At 44.0% G+C, this 25,706-nt stretch overlaps 1 protein-coding gene across 5 annotated transcripts in view; it reads right to left on the bottom strand.

Moving 5' to 3' along the window:
• WAPL (WAPL cohesin release factor) overlaps positions 1-22,085 on the bottom strand; it is a 250,583-nt gene extending 228,498 nt beyond the window's left edge. Inside the window, exons 1-3 of one of the 5 annotated variants that reach the window (XM_063958819.1) lie at positions 21,784-22,084; positions 18,040-18,114; positions 16,330-16,862 (exon numbers count right to left, since the gene is read on the bottom strand). In XM_063958819.1, the coding sequence (XP_063814889.1) occupies positions 16,330-16,840 (511 nt within the window). In that variant the 5' untranslated portion in view covers positions 16,841-16,862; positions 18,040-18,114; positions 21,784-22,084. The other 4 variants (XM_063958817.1, XM_063958818.1, XM_063958820.1 and 1 more) reach the window with 4 other exon arrangements.
• Positions 22,086-25,706: the final 3,621 nt, after the last annotated feature.

Here is a 25,706-nt window from a genome sequence, read left to right on the forward strand (position 1 = left end):
GTAAAAATAAAAACGTGATTTAAAATAAGATTTTACTTAACGATAAATCTATTTCTCGTAGTCCGTAGTGGATGCTGGGACTCCGTCAGGACCATGGGGAATAGCGGCTCCGCAGGAGACAGGGCACACAATTTAAAAGTTTGACCACTGGGTGGTGTGTACTGGCTCCTCCCCCTATGACCCTCCTCCAAGCCTCAGTTAGGATACTGTGCCCGGACGAGCGTACACAATAAGGAAGGATTTTGAATCCCGGGTAAGACTCATACCAGCCACACCAATCACACCGTACAACTTGTGATCTGAACCCAGTTAACAGTATGACAAACGTAGGAGCCTCTGAACAGACGGCTCACAACAATAACAACCCGATTTTTTTGTAACAATAACTATGTACAAGTATTGCAGACAATCCGCACTTGGGATGGGCGCCCAGCATCCACTACGGACTACGAGAAATAGATTTATCGGTAAGTAAAATCTTATTTTCTCTGACGTCCTAGTGGATGCTGGGGACTCCGTCAGGACCATGGGGATTATACCAAAGCTCCCAAACGGGCGGGAGAGTGCGGATGACTCTGCAGCACCGAATGAGAGAACTCCAGGTCCTCCTTAGCCAGGGTATCAAATTTGTAGAATTTTACAAACGTGTTCTCCCCTGACCACGTAGCTGCTCGGCAGAGTTGTAATGCCGAGACCCCTCGGGCAGCCGCCCAAGATGAGCCCACCTTCCTTGTGGAATGGGCCTTGACAGATTTAGGCTGTGGCAGGCCTGCCACAGAATGTGCAAGTTGAATTGTGCTACAAATCCAACGAGCAATCGTCTGCTTAGAAGCAGGAGCACCCAGCTTGTTGGGTGCATACAGTATAAACAGCGAGTCAGATTTTCTAACTCCAGCCGTCCTTGAAATATATATTTTCAATGCTCTGACAACGTCCAGCAACTTGGAATCCTCCAAATCGCTAGTAGCCGCAGGCACCACAATAGGCTGGTTCAGGTGAAACGCTAAAACCACCTTAGGCAGAAAGTGAGGACGCGTCCGCAGTTCTGCCCTGTCCGAATGGAAAATCAGATATGGGCTTTTATACGATAAAGCCGCCAATTCTGACACTCTCCTGGCTGAAGCCAGGGCCAGTAGCATGGTTACTTTCCATGTAAGATATTTCAAATCCACCGATTTGAGTGGCTCAAACCAATGGGATTTGAGAAAATCCAAAACTACATTAAGGTCCCACGGTGCCACTGGGGGCACAACCGGGGGCTGTATATGTAGTACTCCTTTTACAAAAGTCTGGACTTCAGGAACTGAAGCCAATTCTTTCTGGAAGAAAATCGACAGGGCCGAAATTTGAACCTTAATGGACCCTAATTTGAGGCCCATAGACAATCCTGTTTGCAGGAAATGTAGGAATCGACCCAGTTGAAATTCCTCCGTCGGGGCCTTCCTGGCCTCACACCACGCAACATATTTTCTCCAAATGCGGTGATAATGTTGTGCAGTCACCTCCTTCCTGGCTTTTACCAGGGTAGGGATGACCTCTTCCGGAATGCCCTTTTCCCTTAGGATTCGGCGTTCAACCGCCATGCCGTCAAACGCAGCCGCGGTAAGTCTTGGAATAGACACGGTCCCTGCTGAAGCAGGTCCCGTCTTAGAGGTAGAGGCCACGGATCTTCCGTGAGCATCTCCTGAAGTTCCGGGTACCAAGTTCTTCTTGGCCAATCCGGAGGCACGAGTATCGTTCTTACTCCCCTTTGCCGTATAATTCTCAGTACTTTTGGTATGAGAGGCAGAGGAGGAAACACATACACTGACTGGTACACCCATGGTGTTACCAGAGCGTCTACAGCTATTGCCTGAGGGTCTCTTGACCTGGCGCAATACCTGTCCAGTTTTTTGTTGAGGCGGGACGCCATCATGTCCACCATTGGTCTTTCCCAATGGACCACAATCATGTGGAAGACTTCTGGATGAAGTCCCCACTCTCCCGGGTGCAGATCGTGTCTGCTGAGGAAGTCTGCTTCCCAGTTGTCCACTCCCGGGATGAACACAGCTGACAGTGCTAACACATGATTTTCTGCCCAGCGGAGAATCCTTGCAGCTTCTGCCATTGCCCTCCTGCTTCTTGTGCCGCCCTGTCTGTTTACGTGGGCGACTGCCGTGATGTTGTCCGACTGAATCAACACCGGCTGACCCTGAAGCAGAGGTTTTGCCAGGCTTAGAGCATTGTAGATTGCTCTTAGCTCCAGTATATTTATGTGAAGAGACGTCTCCAGGCTTGACCACACGCCCAGGAAGTTTCTTCCCTGTGTGACCGCTCCCCAGCCTCTCAGGCTGGCATCCGTGGTCACTAGGACCCAGTTCTGTATGCCGAATCTGCGGCCCTCTAACAGATGAGCACTCTGCAACCACCATAGCAGAGACACTCTTGTCCTTGTGGACAATTTTATCCGCTGATGCATCTGCGGATGCGATCCGGACCATTTGTCCAGCAGATCCCACTGAAAAGTTCGTGCATGGAATCTGCCGAATGGAATCGCTTCGTAAGAAGCTACCATTTTTCCCAGGACTCTTGTGCATTGATGCACAGATACTTTTCCTGGTTTTAGGAGGTTCCTGACTAGATCGGATAACTCCCTGGCTTTCTCCTCCGGAAGAAATACCTTTTTCTGAACAGTGTCCAGAATCATCCCTAGGAACAACAGACGTGTCGTCGGGATCAGTTGGGATTTTGGAAAATTCAGAATCCACCCGTGTTGTTGGAGCACTACTTGGGTTAGTGCTACTCCGACCTCCAGCTGTTCTCTGGATCTTGCCCTTATCAGGAGATCGTCCAAGTAAGGGATAATTAAGACGCCTTCTCTTCGAAGAAGGATCATCATTTCGGCCATTACCTTGGTAAAGACCCGGGGTGCCGTGGACAATCCAAACGGCAGCGTCTGAAACTGATAATGACAGTTTTGGACCACGAACCTGAGGTACCCTTGGTGTGAAGGACAAATTGGAACATGAAGGTAAGCATCCTTGATGTCCAAGGACACCATAAAATCCCCTTCTTCCAGATTCGCTATCACTGCTCTGAGTGACTCCATCTTGAACTTGAATTTTTGTATGTACAGGTTCAGAGATTTTAGATTTAGAATCGGTCTTACCGAGCCGTCCGGCTTCGGTACCACAAATAGCGTGGAGTAATACCCCTGTCCCTGTTGTAGGAGGGGTACCTTGACTATCACCTGCTGAGAATACAGCTTGTGAATGGCCTCCAATACCGTCGCCCTGTCGGAGGGAGACGTTGGCAAAGCAGACTTTAGGAAACGGCGAGGAGGGGACTTCTCGAATTCCAACCTGTAACCCTGAGATACTACCTGCAGGATCCAGGGGTCCACCTGCGAGTGAGCCCACTGTGCGCTGAAATGTTTGAGGCGACCCCCCACCGCCCCTGAGTCTGCTTGTAAGGTCCCAGCGTCATGCTGACGCCTTTGTAGAAGCCGGGGAGGGCTTCTGCTCCTGGGAAGGAGCTGCTTGTTGCAGTCTCTTACTCTTTCCTTTGCCTCGGGGCAAATAGGAATGTCCTTTTGCTCGTTTGTTCTTATAGGAACGAAAGGACTGTGGCTGAAAAGCCTGCGGCTTTTTCTGCTGGGAGGTGACCTGGGGTAAAAAGGTGGATTTTCCGGCCGTTGCCGTGGCCACCAGATCCGATAGACCGACCCCAAATAATTCCTCCCCCTTATACGGCAATACTTCCATATGTCGTTTGGAATCCGCATCACCTGACCACTGGCGCGTCCATAAACTTCTTCTGGCAGATATGGACATCGCACTTACTCTTGATGCCAGAGTGCAAATATCTCTCTGTGCATCTCGCATATAAAGAAATGCATCCTTTAACTGCTCTATAGTCAGTAAAATACTGTCCCTATCCAGGGTATCAATATTTTCAGACAGTGACTCCGACCAAGCCACGCCAGCACTGCACATCCAGGCTGAGGCGATTGCTGGTCTCAGTATAACACCCGTATGTGTGTATATACTTTTTAATGTATTCTCCAGCCTCCTATCAGCTGGATCCTTGAGGGCGGCCGTGTCAGGAGACGGTAACGCCACTTGCTTTGATAAGCGTGTGAGCGCCTTATCCACCCTAGGAGGTGTTTCCCAGCGCGCCCTAACCTCTGGCGGGAAAGGGTATAATGTCAATAACTTCTTTGAAATTAGCAGTTTTCTATCTGGGGTAACCCACGCTTCATCACACACTTCATTCAGTTCCTCTGATTCAGGAAAAACTATCGGTAGTTTTTTCACACCCCACATAATACCCCTTTTTGTGGTACTTGCAGTATCAGAGATATGCAAAGCCTCCTTCATTGCCGTGATCATATAACGTGTGGCCCTACTGGAAAATACGTTTGTTTCTTCACCGTCGACACTGGATTCAGTGTCAGTGTCTGTGTCGACCGACTGAGGTAAAGGGCGTTTTACAGCCCCTGACGGTGTCTGAGACGCCTGGACAGGTACTAACTGGTTTGCCGGCTGTCTCATGTCGTCAACCGACTTTTGTAGCGTGCTGACACTATCCCGTAATTCCATAAACAAAGCCATCCATTCTGGTGTCGACTCCCTAGGGGGTGACATCACCATTACAGGCAATTGCTCCGCCTCCACGCCAACATCGTCCTCATACATGTCGACACACACGTACCGACACACAGCAGACACACAGGGAATGCTCTGATAGAAGACAGGACCCCACTAGCCCTTTGGGGAGACAGAGGGAGAGTTTGCCAGCACACACCCAAGCGCTATAAATATATATAGGGACAACCTTAATAAGTGTGTTCCCTTTAAAGCAGCTCAAATATTATAAATATCGCCAATAAGTGCCCCCCCTCTCTGTTTTTACCCTGTTTCTGTAGTGCAGTGCAGGGGAGAGTCCTGGGAGCCTTCCTCGCAGCGGAGCTGGGCAGGAAAATGGCGCTGTGTGCTGAGGAGAATAGGCCCCGCCCCCTTTTCGGTGGGCTTCTTCTCCCGGTTTTTTTGGAACCTGGCAGGGGTTAAATACATCCATATAGCCCCAGGGGCTATATGTGATATATTTTAGCCAGAATAGGTATATTACATTGCTGCCCAGGGCGCCCCCCCCAGCACCCTGCACCCTCAGTGACCGCTGGTGTGAAGTGTGCGGAGAGCAATGGCGCACAGCTGCAGTGCTGTGCGCTACCTCATGAAGACTGAGACGTCTTCTGCCGCCGGTTTCTGGACCTCTTCTCTATTCGGCATCTGCAAGGGGGTCGGCGGCGCGGCTCCGGTGACCCATCCAGGCTGTACCTGTGATCGTCCCTCTGGAGCTAGTGTCCAGTAGCCTAAGAAGCAAATCCATCCTGCACGCAGGTGAGTTCACTTCTTCTCCCCTAAGTCCCTCGTTGCAGTGAGCCTGTTGCCAGCAGGACTCACTGAAAATAAAAAACCTAACAAACTTTTTCTAAGCAGCTCTTTAGGAGAGCCACCTAGATTGCACCCTGCTCGGACGGGCACAAAAACCTAACTGAGGCTTGGAGGAGGGTCATAGGGGGAGGAGCCAGTACACACCACCTAGTGGTCAAACTTTTAAATTTTGTGCCCTGTCTCCTGCGGAGCCGCTATTCCCCATGGTCCTGACGGAGTCCCAGCATCCACTAGGACGTCAGAGAAAATAAAATGCTTGTGCGCTGTCTTTATTCTGTATAATTGTGCCTGTGATGTTTCAGAATTATTGTTCTGCTTTTGAGTAGTAACTAGTTACTAGATTTTTACATTTGTTGCCACCACTAGAAACAAGGTTATATCCGATATTTCTGGATTCCTATTTCAGTAGTTAGAGATGTTACATTTGTTGCTTTCCCAGTGTTCAAGCTAGGCAGTTTTAGCAGGGCGCCGCACCCGATTTTTTAAGGGCAAAACCCGCCCTGCCCTTTCTGCGGCGCCCTGCTAAAACAGCCGCCCGCTTCCTGCCCTCACAGCGTGTAAAGATGCAGCGCGCATGCGCAAAGCATCCATTCACGCTGAGAGGGCGCTTGGGGGAAGCCCAGCACCTCCGTAGGTGCCACCCACACCCCCAATAGTGACGCCGCCAGCCGCCCACGTCCCCTTTTATTACCCGCAATGACCCCGCCCCCTATTTTGCATGGGCGCCCCCCCTTTTTGCCGCGTGCGCACGATTGTGCCCCTCTAGGTCCGGCGCCCTGCCCGGATCTAGAGTGAACACTACTTTCCTATAGCACGATGGAGAGCTTTCTAACAACATTACAATATTCTTTATCTTCCTGGCATCTTTGTGTAGGATAATTCAATATATACCCGATTTCAAAGTACTGGATAATTCAGTTATTAAATATGGTGGAACACAGCAGATTTAAAAAGAAGTATAAATGATGCCTGGAACTGTGCAAACATATATGCCTCTTTTCCTTATAAATAAAGCAGAATAAATTCCTGCTGTGTTAATTCGTTCTCCTGTATCCAGTGACTTCTACTGCGTGTTCCTATATAAAAGCCATGCTCATATAATGGTAGGTGACATGGGTGTGTATTCAGGTACCTCTTTCTGATTTATTGTTTACATTAAGACTTTAATATTTGTTCACCAATGTTTTATTCATGAATAGCTGTATTGCTAGCAAATCCATATGGTACCTCAATTTCCTCTCATTTGGTCAGAGAACTATTTTTATTACCAGTTATTTATATAGCGCACACATATTCCATAGCACTTTAGAGAATATTTTGCCCATTCACATCAGTCCCTGCTCCAGTGGAGCTTACAATCTATATTCCCTAACACATGTACACACAAACACATTCACGCTAGGGTTAATTTCGTTAGGAGCCAATTAACCTACCAGTATATTTTTGGATTGTGGGAGGAAACCGGAGTTTCAGGAGGAAACCCACACAAGTACGGGGAGAATATACAAACTCTGCACAGTTAGGGCCATGGTGGGAATCGAACCCATGACCTCAGTGCTGTGAGGCAGTAATGCTAACCATTACACCATCCGTACTGCCCCAGGCACCCACATTTGTCAAAATTTCACATATAAATGGATAGATACAAAGTAGCTTTATACAATCACTGTTCTACAAGAGGACTTCTAATTATAGGTTATATAGGAATCATGGCATTGCATATGGAGATTTAAACTCATAGTTAGTACATTATGTTGTCAGTGTTGATCTCACTTGCTATATTATTACCATCACATTAATACATTATTCTAACCGCTCAGCCAGCGCACAGTGATGCCTATGCGCATTTCACTTCTATTAAGCTTCGTCAGGGCTATAGTACACGGTGCCCGCCTCAGGAAGCATCTATGGAGTCAATCATAAGAGACTAAAATGAGCTGGACCAATCAAAAGATCAGACTGGGGATTTGAATCCCCGTCCGTTGGTGTTCAGTAAACGGCTCTCTGATTGCCGTTAATAACCAGCATCTGTGGCACCCATCATCTCCCGGCCCGCTGATTAGTTTAGTATGTAGTATTTGCTGACCGCACCTGATAGTCTTAACAGCCATGTAAGGTGTTTAAACAATAAATACTAGAATCCCTATGTTGTTGATTCTCCTTGTGGTATTAATAATGCATGTTTTCATACATATAGTCAAAGAGGGAGATGGGTACATAATCACAGACGTGGAATAATTATATCGCTGATAATCACATATTAATACAGACGTTCTGGCAGCTTATAAACTTATTATACTTCTTATTTATGCATATAACCAAACCAGCCACATGATTAAGATCACAATTATGTCTTACTGGTGGTATTTACAGTTATATATCATAAACCCCCTTTATCATCACAATAATAAGCAAAGGGGGATTATGATATACAGGTTGAGTATCCCTTATCCAAAATGCTTGGGACCAGACGTATTTTGGATATCGGATTTTTCTGTATTTTGGAATAATTGCATACCAAAATGAGAGATCATGGTGATGGGACCAGAGTCTAAGCACAGAATGCATTTATGTTTCATATACACCTTATACACACAGCCTGAAGGTAATTTATTACAATATTTTTAATAACTGTGTATTAAACAAAGTTTGTGAACATTGAGTCATCAGAAAACAAAGGTTTCACAATCTCACTCTTAATCAAAAAATTCCGTATTTCGGAATATTTGGATATGGGATACTCAACCTGTGTTAGTGTTCCTTCTAGGAATGAAATAGGGCAGGGCGCCGGACTCCGGGGGCATATTGCGCACGGCATCTTTACACGCTGGGAGGGCAGGAAGCGGGCGGCTGTTCTAGCAGGGCGGATTTTGCCTTAAAAAATAAAAATAAAAAAAATCGGGCAGGTGGCGGGGCCCTCCTAAAACAGCCTAGCGTGAACACTACTGTATAACTAAATACCACCAGTAAGACCTAATTGTGATCTTAATCATGTGGCTGGTTTGGTTATATCCACAGATAAGGAGAAGTATAATCACGGACTCCCAGAGGAAGGCCAAACAGGCTGAAACGCTTTGGAGGATAACCCAGAGACACACACCAGATAGAAGTGGCCAGCAGAAGACGTCAGAACAACTCCGAAGCCCCGGTGCCGGGCGCTCAGCAGCGTATCAGCATCGAGAAGCGAGACAGACGGACTGGCAGCAAGAGGGAAACACCAGGTGAGTTTCTGTAGTGAGGTGGCGTGCCCTGTTGTGGGTTCTTTAGAGCCACGCGGCAGAGCATTCCCTCCCTAGACAACGACCAGCCCAGCAGACGTAGCAGGCTCCCGGGGAAGTCCGTACCAGAACGAACCGAGGTAGCAGGCACGACCCCTGGAGGAGAGTCAGTCCGGAGCCCCTGCAGGATCATGACGCTGACCCGGACCTCTCACAGACACAGGACCGCAACGGTAGGCGCATTAACTCCTGCTACCATCTAACACACTACAGAGATATGGGATGCCATTCTCTGCGTAGGTTAGCACCCACAGAGACCTTGCAAACAAATCCCTAAAAGGAAAAAGGATAACCATTTCTATAAAGAAATCACAGAACCACCGGCTACAGGAATATAAGACTTTTCAGTTCCTAAACCAGAAAAGGCATTGTCATTTTCACTTGGGTTTTAAACAGCAGAGGATAAAATCACATGTACCCATTACACCGAATTGACACTAAGACTGTACGGACAAATATTTGTGTGTTCACCATCACTGGCATATTAATATAAATACTAAAAATACTAAGCCAATCAATTAGTCATTATCATTTAGGTTATACAGGGATACCATTCTCATCAGAACATTTAACAAATAATTCTGAAGCATGTAACATTCAGGTGTTGGAGCGCAGTTAGGTGTATCACCTATCCAAAATTTAGCAATACAGCTATATGGACCTGCTAGCAATACAGCTACAGTGGGGCAAAAAAGTATTTGGACAGCCACCGATTGTACAAGTTGACCCACTTAAAAAGTTGAGTGTGGTCTTTAATTTCCATCATAGGTACACTTCGACTGTGAGACAGAATCTGGGGGAAAAAAAAAAAAAAATAGGAAATCACATTGTATGATTTTTAAACAATTTGTATATTCTTGCGGAAAATAAATATTTGGACAATCAAAAAGTTGAACTCAATACTTTGTAATATAACCTGTAGTTCTTGACCAGGTTTGCACACACTGTAGCAGGTATTTTGGCCCACTCTTCCATGCAGGTCTTCTCTAGATCTGTCATGTTTTGGGGCTGTCGCTGGGCAACACGGACTTTCAACTCCCTCCACAGATTTTCTATTGGGTTAAGGTCTGGAGACTGGCTAGGCCACTCCAGGACCTTGAAATGCTTCTTACGGAGCAACTCCTTAGTTGCCCGGGCGGTGTGTTTGGGGCCATTGTCATGCTGGAAGACCTAGCCACATTCCATCTTCAATGCTCTTACTGAGGGAAGGAAATTTTTGCCCAAAATCTCACGATACATGGCCCCATTCATCCTCTCATTAATACAGATCAGTCGTCCTGTCCCCTTTGCAGAAAAGCAGCCCCAAAGCATGATGTTTCCACCCACATGCTTCACATTGGGTATGGTGTTCTTGGGATGCCATTCATCATTCTTCTCCCTCCAAACACGGCGAGTGGAGTTTATACCAAAAAGTTCTAGTTTGCTCTCATCTGACCACATTACATTCTCCCAATCCTACTCTGGATCATCCAGATGGTCACTGGCAAACTTTAGATGGGCCTGGACATGTGCTGGATTTCAATCCATGACGACGTAGTGTGTTACTAATGGTAACCTTTGTGACTGTGGTCCCAGCTCTCGAGGTCATTGACCAGGTCCCCCCCATGTAGTTCTGGGCTGATTCCTCACCGTTCTCAAGATCATTTATAACCCACGAGGTGAGATCTTGCATGGAGCCCCAGGTCGAGGGAGATTGTCCGTGATCTTGTATTTCTTCCATTTTTTTTTTTATAATTGCGCCAACAGTTGATCTCTTCTCACCAAGCTGCTTGCCTATTGTCGAGTAGCTCATCCCAGCCTTGTGCAACTCTACAATATTGTCCCTGGTGTCCTTAGACAGCTCTCTGGTCTTGGCCATGGTGGAGAGGTAGCAGTCTGACTGTTTGAGGGTGTGGACAGGTGTCTTTTATACAGATAACCAGTTCAAACAGGTGCCATTAATACAGGTAACGAGTGGAGGATAGAAGAGCTTCTTAAAGAATAAGTAACAGATCTGTGAGAGACAGAAATCTTGCTGCTTGGTAGGTGTCCAAATATTTATTTTCCACAAGACTATACAAGTAAATTGTTTAAAAATCATACAATGTGATTTCCTGGTTTTTATTTTCAGATTCTGTCTCTCACAGTTGAAGTGTACTTATGATGGAAATTACAGACCTCTCATCTTTTTAAGTGGGTCAACTTGCACAATTGGTGGCTGTCCAAATACTTTTTTGCCCCACTGTATTTATGAATAAAACATTGGTTAACAAATATTAAAGTCTTAATGTAAACAATAAAATCAGAAAGAGGTACCTGAATACACACCCATGTCACCTACCATTATATGAGCATGGCTTTTATATAGGAACATGCAGTAGAAGTCACTGTATACAGGAGAACAAATTAACACAGCAGGAATTTATTCTGCTTTATTTATAAGGAAAACAGGCATATATGTTTGCACAGTTCCAGGCATTATTTATACTTTTTAAATAAAGCTGTTATTTTCCACCATATTTAATAACTGAATTAATAGCTGGAATTATCTAGTACTTTGAAAATCAGGTATATATTGAATTATCCTACACAAAAATGCCAGGAACATACAAAATATTGTAATGTTGTTAGAAACATCTCCATCGTGCTACAGGAAAGCAACACATGTAACATTTCTAACTACTGATATAGGAATCCAGAAATATCAGATATAACATTGTTACATTTGTTGCCACCACTAGAAACAATATAGTTGCTACTCAAAGGCAGAATAATAATTCTGAAATATCACAGGTAAAACTATACAGAATAAAGACAGCGCACAAGCATTTTCTTTTAAATCACATTGTTATTTTTCTTTGTTTTCTACACATTATTCTATTTCTAATCAACTTTTATAATTCACTTTGCATGACCCCATACCTCAGGGGGACATATAATACATCATATGTGATATTAAGTAAGCACATCACATATGGGTTTTGAATTTCTTCTTCGAGTTTACAATGTTTATCAATAAAATTTTCATGTTGTAATTAATAAGAAAAATCATATTTCTTTTTGTGGCAAGGGAAAGAGTGCTGGTGGTAGGAAGTTGATTCCTTTCTCTCTTTTTTGAAATTTATGAAGTTGCTGGCTCCTCACTGTTGGAGAATTGCATCTAGACGTGGTCTAACTTTAAATATATTAAAAAAAAAAAAAAAAGGGAATGCAAATTCCTGTAAACACCTGGTTATTTGTCAGCCAAAGATGAACATAATCAATTATATTTCGTGTCATGACCAGGAAAATGGACCTAGGTCACAAAATCTGGGACGTACCATTCCCACCGATACATAACGTGGTATGAATATATGTGCAACACGGGTTGAGCAGTGTTCATTAAGCAGTCTCTGGCCTAGGAGTTGTGCGTGAAAAGGGTATTACAAAGAAACAGTATATACTCAAAAGATATTAATTCCACTGAAGTACACCCTAGCTATGATTAACAGTTTTTGCTCTTTTTTAATGCTGACAGTGCAATAACTAAACATCTGTTGTGTGGAAACTATGTATAAAACACTAGATGTGTGGGTTTTCTTCTGCTCTCTTAATATGCATACATTAAAATATAATACATATACAATTAGGACTCTGCAAAAATGCAAAACAAGTTGCTTCACAAAAGCACTGTGGTTGCAGCGTAAAGTGAAGCAGCATAATTGTGGAGGGGAGTGGTGTGTAAACATTGCTGCTTTTAGATCCTGTACCACTTGCAGATGTTATAAGAAATTAAGAACATTTGTATTAATATTTTATTCAGCGTCAATACAAAACATAGGCTCATCAGCAACACTGTATCTAATTGTTCTTCACTGAATGGAAAACAGAACTCACTAATAAAATGTAACTGCTGATTCCTTGCTATGGTTTCAGCTTTAAGCAATTTTATTAAATAACCTGCACTATATTCACATTGGCACTTCAGCCCACTGGGAACAACTATTCTCTAGCATGCACCAATTCTGATTCATAAAACCACAATCTCTGTCTTTAATGAACCCAATGGCAAAATGAACGCTTTGCATATTGGGGAGAAAACCACAGAGGCAAATATATACAGGCATACCTAAAAACAAAAAACAAAAAATCAATCAGTTTATGTAATAGGTACAAACATTCACTCACATAAATGTAAGCAATCCCAGTGAAGTAAGATGTAATCTCAATATGGTCAAACTATCATAGGATGCATGCTAGATGGTGGGATAGTATGGTAGATTTACTGGCTTACATACAACATGTTAGACATTGAGAGTTACTTACAAACATTCTCTAACACTGAAAACCTTTCTGCAAGGTTCATCTTTGCGCAACTCTAATAAACCCTCTTTGTGCGTACATAAAGCATCATTCTCTAATAGCTGCCATTTCTAACTTATCCTCCTATTTTAATGCCTAATTCCCAGGTCAGACCCAGGTTTCAGAAAACTGTTTCAACTTGGGTCAGAGCCCGTTTCCACTGCACCTTCAACCCGGATAATTCCCGAATCAGCCCCTTTGTCGCTGTGTGGTGTTTCTACCTGCTGGCCCTTAGCCAAACCATCTCCAGGCGCCGGTGAACCTGCTCTACCAAGGCTTTTATCAGGGCCCGGGTCGGGATGAATTGTGACAATTGTCTGGGCTTCTAAATAGTCCCATTTATACAGGATTATTAGACGCCCACAACAATTGAATTCTGCCCATATAGGCATGAACTGCTAGTGAAACCCAGGTGCAAGAACCCATTTGAATATGGTAAAAACCATCTAATCTGTACATGCTTCATAACTAGCTTTTTAAGTATTGTCATATTTGTCAGACTTACTTATTGCTCAACCTGTGTTCATCCTCACCACAGTGCTGCAATCTTTTCCTGGCAACTTAATACTCAAGACACAAGATACACTGAACGTTGTATATGTTTATTAAGTAATGACTACCCCCCCAAACAGCTCTCGTTCACCACTTTAACACACTAATTCCTTGGTGCTGGACTTCTTAGTCTATGTAGCATCCATGGTGGTCATTCCGAGTTGATCGCTAGCTGCTTTTGTTCGCAGCGCAACGATCATGTAAAAAAACGGCAGTTCTGCGCATGGATATGCGGCGCAATGTGCATACGCAACGTACTCTTACAACGAACTATGTAGTTTCACACAAGGTCTAGCGAAGCTTTTCAGTCACACTGCTGACCGCAGAGTGATTGACAGTAAATGGTGTTTCTGGGTGTCAACTGACCGTTTTCAGGGAGTGAGCGGAAAAACGCAGGCGTGCCAGATAAAAACGCAGGCGAGGCTGGGGAAACGTAGGCGTGGCTGGTCGAACGCAGGGCGTGTTTGTGTTGCCAAAACAGGAACTAAATAGACTGAAGTGATCGCAAGCTAGGAGTAGGTCTCGAGCTACTCTGAAGCTGCACAAAATTATTTTGTAGCCGCTGTGCGATCCTTTCGTTTGCACTTCTGCCAAGCTAAGATACACTTGGTTTCCCCTAGCACCCTGAATGATAACAGTAACCAGATATAAATCCCACATAATAATAGAATTTAGAGATCTTCGTTACACATATTTGCGCAAATGTGTGGTTAAGCCCCAAAGCCGCATCAAGGCGTCTCTGTATATTTGAGGTCCCTAGCGCTAAATCTAGGTGCAGGGTGTGGCACCCCAAAACACCAGCATAAGCCAGAAAGCCCAGCGTAGCACACCAGTGAAAAAACTATAGTGTTAATAAATTAGTATTTAGGAAGCCGAAGCTATAGAGAGGGTGATACAAACATGAAATGTAATTAAAATAGAGAAAGTGTTAAAAAATGAATAAGTGAATTCTATTATTATGTGGGATTTATATCTGGTTACTGTTATCATTCAGGGTGCTGGGGGAAACCAAATGCCTTTTTTTCTTGCTCAAAAATACCCCTCCCTTTTGAGCACCTGAATGATATCACTAAGCTAATTGAGCATCTACCAATATATATGTCTGTTGTGAGAGGCAGAGAGGTTCCTGCATTAGGAGGAGGTGCAGGCCCTGGCATGCCACATGGAGCATTATGGGGTTGCTCCAAGGTAGGTAGCTCTTAGCTTAGACATGTTGTAGCAAGGAGCCATTATCATGTGGCTCCTTGCTGGTTAGTATTAGACCCAGATTGGGGTAATGGAGGTGTGAGGTGTGGTGCCTCTGGACTGGCTGAGCTGGATAGCTTTAGTGTGGCATACCTTTACATTCTATTAACACTTTTCACTTATTAATTTTTTAACACTTTCTCGATTTTAATTACATTTCATGTTTGTATCACTTTCTCTATAGCTTCGGCTTCCTAAATACTAATTTATTAACACTATAGTTTTTTCACTGGTGTGCTACGCTGGGCTTTCTGGCTTATGCTGGTGTTTTGGGGTGCCACACCCTGCACCTAGATATAGCGCTAGGGACCCCAAATATACAGAGACGCCTTGATGCGGCTTTGGGGCTTAACCACACATTTGCGCAAATATGTTTAACGAAGATCTCTGAATTCTATTATTATGTGGGATTTATATCTGGCTACTGTTATCATTCAGGGTGCTGGGGGAAACCAAATGACTTTTTTTCTTGCTCAGAAATACCCCTCCCTTTTGAGCACCTGAATGATATCACTAAGCTAATTGAGCATCTACCAATATATAAAGCTAAGATACACTCCCAGAGGACAGTAGCTTAGCGTTTGCACGGCAGCTAAAAGCAGCTAGCGAGCGAACAACTCGGAATGAGGGCCCATGTCTTTGCAAAATAATAAACCAATAAATTGTTTCTATGGAGAGCTGCATCGCGAATGACAGGATCATTCCCGGACAATCTCCACAGAGATACATAGGGAAGTATTGATTAGCTGAAAGCGCGGGATAGGCGCTCTCAGCCAATAAGCGCTTTCACATTAATTTCTTTGTAATGACCCGGTCACAAGTGCACGGAACCCTGAAAGGGAACAGTTCACCAGTTTTTTTGTTCTGCAAATACCCGTGGATGCTATGTGGACAAAATAGCTCCTAATACAAGGATTTTACATTATAGTGGTGAATGAGGGCTGTGTGAGGGAGTGATTATTTAATTAAAATATACATTCGGGGGGGGGGGGTGTCTTGTCTTGATTTTTTTTATTTATGTTTTGGTTTGTTTTTGTTATAGGTTAACTACAAGCACCAGCAAACCCCTAATGTCGAAGCATGCTAGTACTTGTGGTTCTACAGATACCATCACGCTGGGGCTTGCATGCTGCCTGTTATGAAAACTATTAACATCATTGACACTACAACAAAAGCCCAGGGGTACGGAGAAAAGCCCATGGCTTTCTGGCCAAGGCTAGTTGCTCCTCGGAAGGGAGAACCACATTATTTTGGTCGGGTCCCAACTTTCCGAGGAATTCCTGCCACAAGCTGACCAGTCTGGGGCTGGTTAACATTATAACAGGGGGATCTCCATTTTAATGGCTGAATTTATGACCTTGTCGACCTCATGACCATATTGACTTTTTGATTGTTGACATTGTGACAATATCAACAGTTTGAATGTGTACATTTTGAACAGATCTCCCTCTCATTAATGTAATGGAAAAAAACGATTATGTCTAAATAATAATAAATACCTGTGTTATTTTTCTTAGGCGAACTGTGAAGTCTTTTACCATCTTCAGTGAGCTTGTTGGCATTTTTTTCTTTCAATCCATGCAATGATCCATCCATAGAAATAAACTTGTATGACACGGTGGTTTCCGCAGAGATGGTATGATCCGTTTTGCTATTTGTTTCCACTACTGGACTGAAGTTCTCAGATCCAGATCCTCCCAGACGCTCTGAAGAGAGCGGAGCTGTACTCTTAGGCTGGCTGACATTTTTTGAAGATATTGGCTTTGACTCCTCATCACTATCGAATCCAAATGGATCCTCGGTGAGGTTATCATCTTCAACTCTAGCTCTCTTCGGGATATCTGCAACTTCTGGTTTATGGTTCTGTCTCTTCTGACTGACTTTGGCCACAAATGTGGTCTCTCCCCATTTTGTACTGAGAGTTGTTCGTTTGTTGGAAAACACCTCGTCAAACTTGGAATTTCCATTTCCACCCTTGCGGCTATATGTTTTCCCAAATCTGGATGTCATGTTGAAACCTGTTTCATATTCTCTGTAAGAAAAAGCATAATTAGGAGAATTATAAGAAATGTTTGAGCAGACAGTACAGTGTATAATAAGTTTTTTTTCATGACTAACACTAGACCTCATAATCCGATTTAAAAGCACAAGTCAATATTAATAAAATAATTTAATCTAAGGGGGAAGGGGGGGATTCAATTACCCGGGATCCCATACTTGCGTTAAAAAAAATTGCAATAAATACCCAATTTACAAGAAATTTTTTGTTAGTGGACATTCAAGTACCCCATTTTTTCGCGACCATCTTTGCTAGAAAACACAGGCTCATTCGCAATCGTGAAAAACAGCACTTAACAGGGATTTTGTTTATCCTGCCCCCAGCAGTTGAAACAGAATCCCAGGTAGTGCCAACTGTGTCCCCCCCCCCCACCACCACCACCTCCCCCCGGGATTGATTAGCCACGGTAATTCTCCACAGGTATTTGAATCTCTCCCTAAATCCTCTAAATGTGGACATTGGCAAACATGAAGGTGAACAGTATCACACATTGCTTAACCAGTTAACACCCTATATTATAATGGGTGTAAACCAGTGGTTCTTCAAACCTTTTTAAATCACGACGCCATAAAGTATCAGAATTTCTTTCAGGGCACCCCTAGGCCAAAAGTTTCTTATTGAGAACATTAGAAAAAAATATTAAATTGAGTACATTTTGTTTATATCCCATCCCTAGGGTCAGTTAAGTGGTGAGGGACAAGATTTGCTTCTGTTTGTCCACATATTTTATGAGTAACAGCCACCAGCACTGGTTTTGCTTATTACATTGATGATAAATAATTTGAAATGGCCCTGGACCACCAATCCAAGGCACCTTTGCAAGTACCCCGAGGCACACCAGGGTGCCACGGCACACAGTTTGAGAACCACTGGTGTAAACCGTTTTAGCGAGTCTGTGATTAAGTCACCTATTTTAGAGCACCACCATTGGTTATTAGCCATCACGGACATCCAAATAATCATGGACTAAGATTTAGTTTATGCGCACCTGCTCACCAGCACATTACTGCATGCATTGGTAGGACAATGTTAGCTAACCAGGAACTCCCTGTGCGGTGGATATACCAATGGAAGTGTAGTGTAGATAATATTAAATCCTGTGATGAGATGATCTAAAAGCAGCATGGTAGGCCAAGAGACTGCATTATACCTGATCCTCCAAAGATGTCTTCCCAGCTTTCCCTTATATCTTCCAAGTTTAAAAAGTATGCATATCAAATGTACCCTAATGGAAAAGCAACAGATAAGGGAAAATTACAAAAATAAAACAGTTTACATGTTCATCTTTGTTACAGAACTGTGTATAAAGATATGCCAGAGTAATCACAGAAATAAAAAAAATAAAAAAAAATATAAAAAAACAAGACCCAAGAAACAATTGATCCGATTATGAAAGGTAGAAACCATCAGTATATAAAGTGTTAACACCACTCCAGCTCAAAAACAGAATGAAACATTATCACTAACAAAATAGATTTATCAGCCTGAAAAAAGTTTCACCAGTTGGCCCAAACTATAAGAACATGAATAATGTGCACAACACGTATGCAAACCTCAGTTAGCATAATGCTGTTTAGCTCACCAAAAGGGACAAGCTACACATACTGTACAATAAACGGCAGTTATAGAGAGGGTTTCCCCTTTAAAAGAAGAATGTGCAAAAACCCTTAATTCCACACAGGCTCAATATATGAATACCAGTGCCTGGATTGCAGCAGAAATGAACAAGAACTAGACAAAATAAAATGGGAAGGGATTACACAAAGATAAGTAATCAAATAATGCTGCTTTCAGATATGTAACCCAGGAATTTTCCAGAAAATACCGGGTCTCTGTTGCATGAACCTGGTCGGGAGTAGGGTTGTGGACCCAGGACTAAACCCCGGGTTGTTTCCTTTCACACATGCAGAAATCCCGGGTTGATGTGCGCTCACGTGCAAAATCTGGGATATAGCTGCATGTGTGAAAGGGGTATGCCATGATTAACGTCATTTTATAATGCTGGACAGTCCTGTACAAAAATTAAATGTAAAGACTATCACTGCAAGGGGAGACCTCTGTAACTTTGAAATAGGGCTGAATGTTTAGACCAGTATATTGAGGGGTCACTGACCAATCAAATTGCTAATATTTCATGAGCATGGGTGATGCTCCAAGGGAAAAAGAACATCAGCAGAAAGAGCACCCATGGGGGAAATTTTACTCCATGATTGTATTATCTGTGCATTAATTGAAAGCAGGAGACAAAACAGGTAAGTAAAGGCAAGTACACACTAGACGATTTTACATCAATAGAGAAAGATCTCCCTTGAAATCTCTCCAGCTGCAGAATGAAAGATAAAATGCATACACACTGACCGATATAGTGAACAATATCGTTCAGGGACGTTACCCCTCCCATCCCTGAACATGCAGTAATGAAAGATAAAGCCTAAATTAGACTGCATGTTCAGTTGATAAAGAGAACGAGACTCGGGAGCACGCATGGTTATCATGCACACACACTTAACGATATGCATGATAATATCTTTATCGTAATTATCATCCACTGACATCGTCTAGTGTGTATGGTGCCCCTTAACTATGTGCGAGTTTTAATCAGGGTCACAGATTTCAGTGATATAATGAACACAGACAATTAAGTACTTAGCAGTGGAGGAAGGAAAAGGGTCCGAGGAATCACCCTACAAGTAAATATATGGAAAAGTGTGAAGTCTAAAGAAAATTTTACAGCCCTGAGTGCTTATTTCTCCCAGTAAAAAAAATGTTGTGGATCCATAATATCTTAGGTGCATTTTCCTAATATGGTTTAGTTGCAATAATTTATTTAAAAAGGCAAGGCCAATGAAATACCGGTATCAACTTAAGTATGAACAATCATCTTCACCCCATGTTGTCCTATCTCCTTAATGTTTGGACAATAATGACAATGTTACCATACACAGAGTAACAGTGCTCACTCAATAAGCAAGAGATGAGTGTGCTATTGATGTTATCCATAGGTCATAGCTTCTTTAGTAACCACATCTAAAAATCAACCATTATGAGATATTCTGGAAGACATTTTCCCATCCAGGGGTCAGTGACTTTCTTGTGTTAGAATTGTACTTTATTCCTGCTGCAAAACTAGATACTGATAGGATCAATGCTATGAAACATACATGCTGCACCAACGTAAGGGGCATAATCAATTCAGAGCAATGATGGGTCACGATGTGCAACAGTACACTTCCGACACTTGTGGTATCCCAATGTAAGTCCTTCCACTTCTCACTCCTGTTGGGGTACAAGGCAAAATAAGCCATGCTGCAGTCGTGACGACATACTCTGATGGCACATTAACGCCATCATGCTAAAGTGAACCTTATGGAAGTAATTTATTAGTGATGCAGGAAAATTGGCGATAATGAGCAAGCCATCCACTGTAAACAGTGATTAAGTTCAACAGTACAGTGCCAATCGCATTGCATTTTATGTTTCATTTTTGTTAATTGTCTGAAGTTATTGCTCACCACAAATATTATTCCTAAATAAATTCAAAAATTATTATTATGCCCATAGATTCTCACATAGGAGATCCAAGGGCTGCTCTATGCAGCTGGTTTTCTTAGGGCATTGTCATCACAGCCATGGGCAAAAGGTGGGGCTGTGTGATGCCAAGTAGTGATGTGTGTAGTTCCAGAAGCCTATGTAGGGGTCTATATACTAAACTTTGGAGAGAAAGAGAAAGTGGACAGAGAAAGTCCCAGCCTATCAGCTACTGCCATGTAACAGGCTGTGTTTAAACAATGACAGTTAGAAGCTGATTAGCTGGGCCTTTCTCAGTCCCCTTTCTCTCTCCAAGGCTTAGTACATAGACCCCAAAGTCACAAGCACAGTGACTTCAACAATCAATTGTTCCATGCAGCCACATCCCTTTGCAAGTGGCATTCAAAATTGGCAAGCAAGCCGCACTCCTACGGGTAAACGGGAGAGCAGCTTTACAAGGGCTGGGCAGGGCAGGCATAAAATAACTAAAAACCAAACTATATTTACAACAAAGGTAACATTCAAAAAAAACATTTAAGGCGACGGCTGCATAGCTACCCCAACATTATGTCAAAGTAGAACACCTTTACATCAGTACTGACCACAGCACTTTCATGGAAAGTCCTTTGCTTTAAGCCTAGAATATTAACAGCAAGATACACGAACGAAACTGTTCAAACTAAAAGTTGTCACATAAAATAAACTAACAATGAGTCTTTTATCAATATTATTGCATACTATGGGCAAAACAAACAAACATGATAATCAAAACCTAAGGAACCGAAACGTCACATCCACTTTTCACTAGAGTACACACCCAAAACCTCCTGACAGCACAGCCAGACCTATTTATAAACAGCCAGGTACACTGTGGGTCTACACTGCCAAACATACACTGAGTGTTCTGATGTCAACGGGCGGCCTGTGTCAGGACAGCACAACACATAAAACAGATAGCAATGTAGCCACTTATAAGGCCTTACTGTAAACACACACTGTGAGCAGCCAGCATCCGTGATGGTGAGGGGATGCCCCTATACACGCCCTGAGACAGCAATGGGGCAGGCTGCTCCCTGCTACAGGCCACCACAGGTGTGGGAGCTGCTGTCACAGCGGGGAGGGCAGGGGGCAGCACAGGGGCACGGGTGGCAGTGGCTGTCAGGGCCGCTGTAAAGTTTCCGGCTCCCTGCCGCAAGCCGGGGGCAGCTCAGGGAAACTTCCCAGAAAGTCGGCCCTGAGAAGCCGGGGAGCGAGCCAGGCCGCAGCGGCCGGGATGAGGGTGACAGGCCGGGGAGGGGCAGCGCAGGGAAGCCCGGCATGCGGTCTCTCCCATCTCCAACTCCCCCCACCCCAGGGAACAACTCACACGCTCTAATCCCCGGGGCTCCTGGCAGAGCTCGGCCTCCTCCACTCCGCCGACGCCCGGTGTCACTGCCGGCAGCAGCAGCCGGAGCTCCGCTCTTCCACCGCGGCCGGGATCGCAGAACGAAGTTACGGGAGACAGAGAGGAAACCTCCGGCTGTTATTATTTAAACAGGGCCCGGGAACATCCCTCCGCCATTTGCCCCCCTTCCGTCACTACGCTCTGCCAGCGCCCGGCCGGCCAATCAGCGGGAGGCTTACTCAGCCATTAGGCAGCAACGGGAAGTGCGCAGGCGCAGCAGAGGGCGGGGAAGCCGGGTGACGCAAGGAAAGGCACAGACGCGGGGAGATAGGGCGCCCGGATCACACACACGGAAGCCGCGCTGCATGGCGGAATACGTAGTCTTATTCTATACACTGAGAGCCTAACCTACTCTACTGTCTGTCGCTTGCTGATCACACGCAGGCTTTAGAAATGCTCTGCTAGTCTGCTGCAGCTGGGGCTCTACTGTCTGGCTAGCTGTTGCAAAAGTACTATTATACTCAATAGCTGTTAGTGCATCCTCGGACTTAAAGTTCCACAACAGCTATGATCATACCTGGCTAGCCTTACGAACTCGGCACTTTGCCCTTTTGTTATTTTATTAGAGCTGAGCCTGAGGCAATTCTAGGTGTCAAAATGACATGTTATTGCTCTGCAAATCCGAACTACGAATATAAATATACACTTGTATACTGTAGCCGTGTGTGTTCGGCGCCCCCTTGCAAACTATAAATTTGAGCTCTCCCATATTCCACAAAGGGTCAGCGCGCGCCAAAGGGAAAAGGGGTAGTCTCACATGTAAGGGGCATGGCCACAGAATAGTACCCTGTCAAAGTCGAAAAATGTTCCAGTACACACATTACATACTAACCACACACACATGCCCGCTGCGCGTGCACTTGTTCCGCCGTGCGTGCACATATCCGCAATTTGCGTATGTTCGCTCCCGCGGTCCTGCACGTGGTATGGATATTTACGGCGGAGTTTGTGAACGCATGGAGGGTTATCAAAACATTACATATTTAATCCAAATAGTGCACATTGTACACATAGCCCCCCTGCACCACATCAGCAAGTATCAACAGTTTAAATGATTCCAGGACTAAGGGATTCGCCTTAGCATGATACAAAGGGACATACTAAGGTTATAAGGTGGTGTCTGGTATCCAGCTGTAGGGTATTTTAAGGGTAACATTCCGGTGTTGGTTAGAGGAAGATCGCATGTTCCTGCGTATAGTTATGTGCAGAAGTAGAATATAGGTTTAAACTGTATTTACTGTATATTATGTATGCGGCGGGAATCCAGAGGAGACCACCCACAAGAGCAGTTGAGAAAGACATCGCCCACCTTTTCAAATCAACCTATGACCTCTCCTGTAATGTAAAGATGCATCTCTGTGTCCAATGGACAAAGGGATTACAGTATCCAGTATACAGTACAGTGTATAAAAAGCCTGTTGCTGCCTGGCCGGTCAGAAGACTCTTAACGCTATCTACCTGATTAGCGGAGGACTGGACCAGGAAGCGCATGCGAATATTCTCACGTATGTACATTGACTGTAGCCATTTACTCTGTTGTATTGTAGTGTATAAATTGTATTGTTATCCCCTTCCAGATATATACGCTGAGGTGTCGGAGCCCAGTGTTTAACTGCAAATCGGTGTTGTGTCCTCTTTTCCCTGCTAGGGTTTAAAGCGTATTACATTACCTAACTGTATAAGGTTTAAAAGTGTATTGATAAGTTGTGTACGCGCTGCGGGTACTTTGTACCGTCAGCACTGCATAAGGTTTAAGGTGTAACATCATTGCAGTGCTTTGCTGCATAAGGTTTAGAGTGTAATAATATAATTGCATTGCATTACTAATAAGGTTTAAAGTATATCAAGAGTGTGTGCGCGCTGTGTGTACTTTGTACCCCCAGTGCAGCGTTTGTACGCTAAGTCCGTACACGGTACGGGACTCTGTACGCAAATAGCGTACAAAGTACGTAGAGTGCATATTAAGTCTAGCGGCCGCAGCGGCTCCATGGTAAAAGTGTGTGTAAAGGTATAGCTTTATGGTTTAAGATAATATCGACATTATCAATTGGGGGCATCGTCCGGTTTTTTCCTCATACCCGCAGCCTAGCAGATTAAAGCAGACTTTATCTATCAGCAAAGGGCGGAAGGGTATCCTACGTGAACCTTTTCCTGGCGGTAGAATACACTGGAAACCCTAAGTTATTGCTGATTAGATGGTGTCTTCTCTGCATGGTTTGTAGGGATGCTGGTGGGACCCGTAAAGTAAATACGCAAAGCTATTTAAAAAAAATCTGTGAATTTCTATTTGGCGCCAAATGCGCACACAACACAAGCATACACCTGTACTTTGTATTTGTATACCTGCTCGCATTGTTGCCATAAATACTGATTACTAGATTCATTTAGACCTGTACGGAGAAATTTGTTGCTATTTAGTTAAAATATAGAATAAATATTAAGGAAGTAAACGTAAAACACAAATACAGTCTGGCCTAGTTAAACAGGTTTATACAGAAAGAAACTATTTTGTGTTAAGTATACGATTATAGGTAATATCGCTTACATTTATAGAAGTGTGGGATTTGTACTATTGCGGACATACGGTTTTTGTACACGTGTCTCGGACAAAGTACGGGACTGCGTACGCAACGTAAAGACATATGCACGGTCGCGTGTTTACGCAACGTGCGTAAGGGTACGACCGCTAAGTACAAATTACACAATAGCATTGTTTAGTTTAGGGGCGGAACAGTAGCCACGCTACAATAGCAGAAATTGCTCGGTTTAAAACATTTTTTTAGTTTAAATAAAACCTTTTTTACTGTATTATCTCTGGTACTAAGGCTGTTTATCTGAATGAAAGTTAATTTTCTGTACAGAAAAACCAAAGTGTATTTGAGTGAACGAATGTGAGTGTGCAAACATAATAAAGGTTTTGTGGACCCAGGGAATTCGGGATCCCGTAGAAGTGGTACACCAGGTGAGTGGAGACCTGGTGGCGTGAGAATAGCTGGCTCACGTTTCTAGAGATTGAAGTAAAAAGGAGCAAGGTAGCAGAGTACCGCGGTCCAAGAGGTCAGCGAGGTTTAGAGTACCGCAGCCCAGGGGGTTAGCGAGGTTGACCCATATACTGTAGGCCAGTTTTTGATACGCTCCGGCTGAGGTTTCGCAGCCTGAAAAATCGATTCCATTGGTCGTACGGCGGATAAGTAACAAGTACCTATACGCTGTGCGATTGGACCGCGCGTGAGTGGGTACAATAGTTAGCGCAATGTGATACTCTTTTTACGAGCTTTGCGTAAAATCGCGGGATCATTAGCGCTGAATATAGCATACGCAAGCGTGATTGGTGTATAATAAAGGTTTAGGGAGTTTTCGCTGGTCTCACTCAGGAACTCTCCAACGACCAATATTTACTGGAAAGGGTAAGTCACTCCCAGAAACTTCCAGTGAATAGAGGTTACACAGGGCCCTAGGTTGGGTACATACCTTCGCTAACGACAGTGTATGGTAGTATTGGCCAACGTGGGCGGTGAGTGGGTGAAAGCACTCGGAGGACTTTCACCGTTGCCTTATATTGAGTATTTTGGTTATTTTTGTGGGATTAGCCAAAAGGTCTATACCTGCAAAATATGGGGGCCAGTTGCTCAAGTAAGGGACGGTCAACCAGGGTTCAGGTTGACATTCCGCGGCCCAGGGGGTCGGCGAGGTACATAATGTGTGAGAAGCATGGACCACACACAGAAGTTTTTTGCAATGAATGGGAACGTATGACTGCGGAAGATAGGGAACCATTCCTTAAGGTAGGCAGTTTTGAACCAGAGGTATTGTAGAATTTAAGGATAAGGATATGTCTGATAAAA

The sequence above is a fragment of the Pseudophryne corroboree genome, chromosome 3 (assembly GCF_028390025.1).
Source record: "Pseudophryne corroboree isolate aPseCor3 chromosome 3, aPseCor3.hap2, whole genome shotgun sequence".
NCBI classification, from domain to species: Eukaryota; Metazoa; Chordata; class Amphibia; order Anura; family Myobatrachidae; genus Pseudophryne; species Pseudophryne corroboree.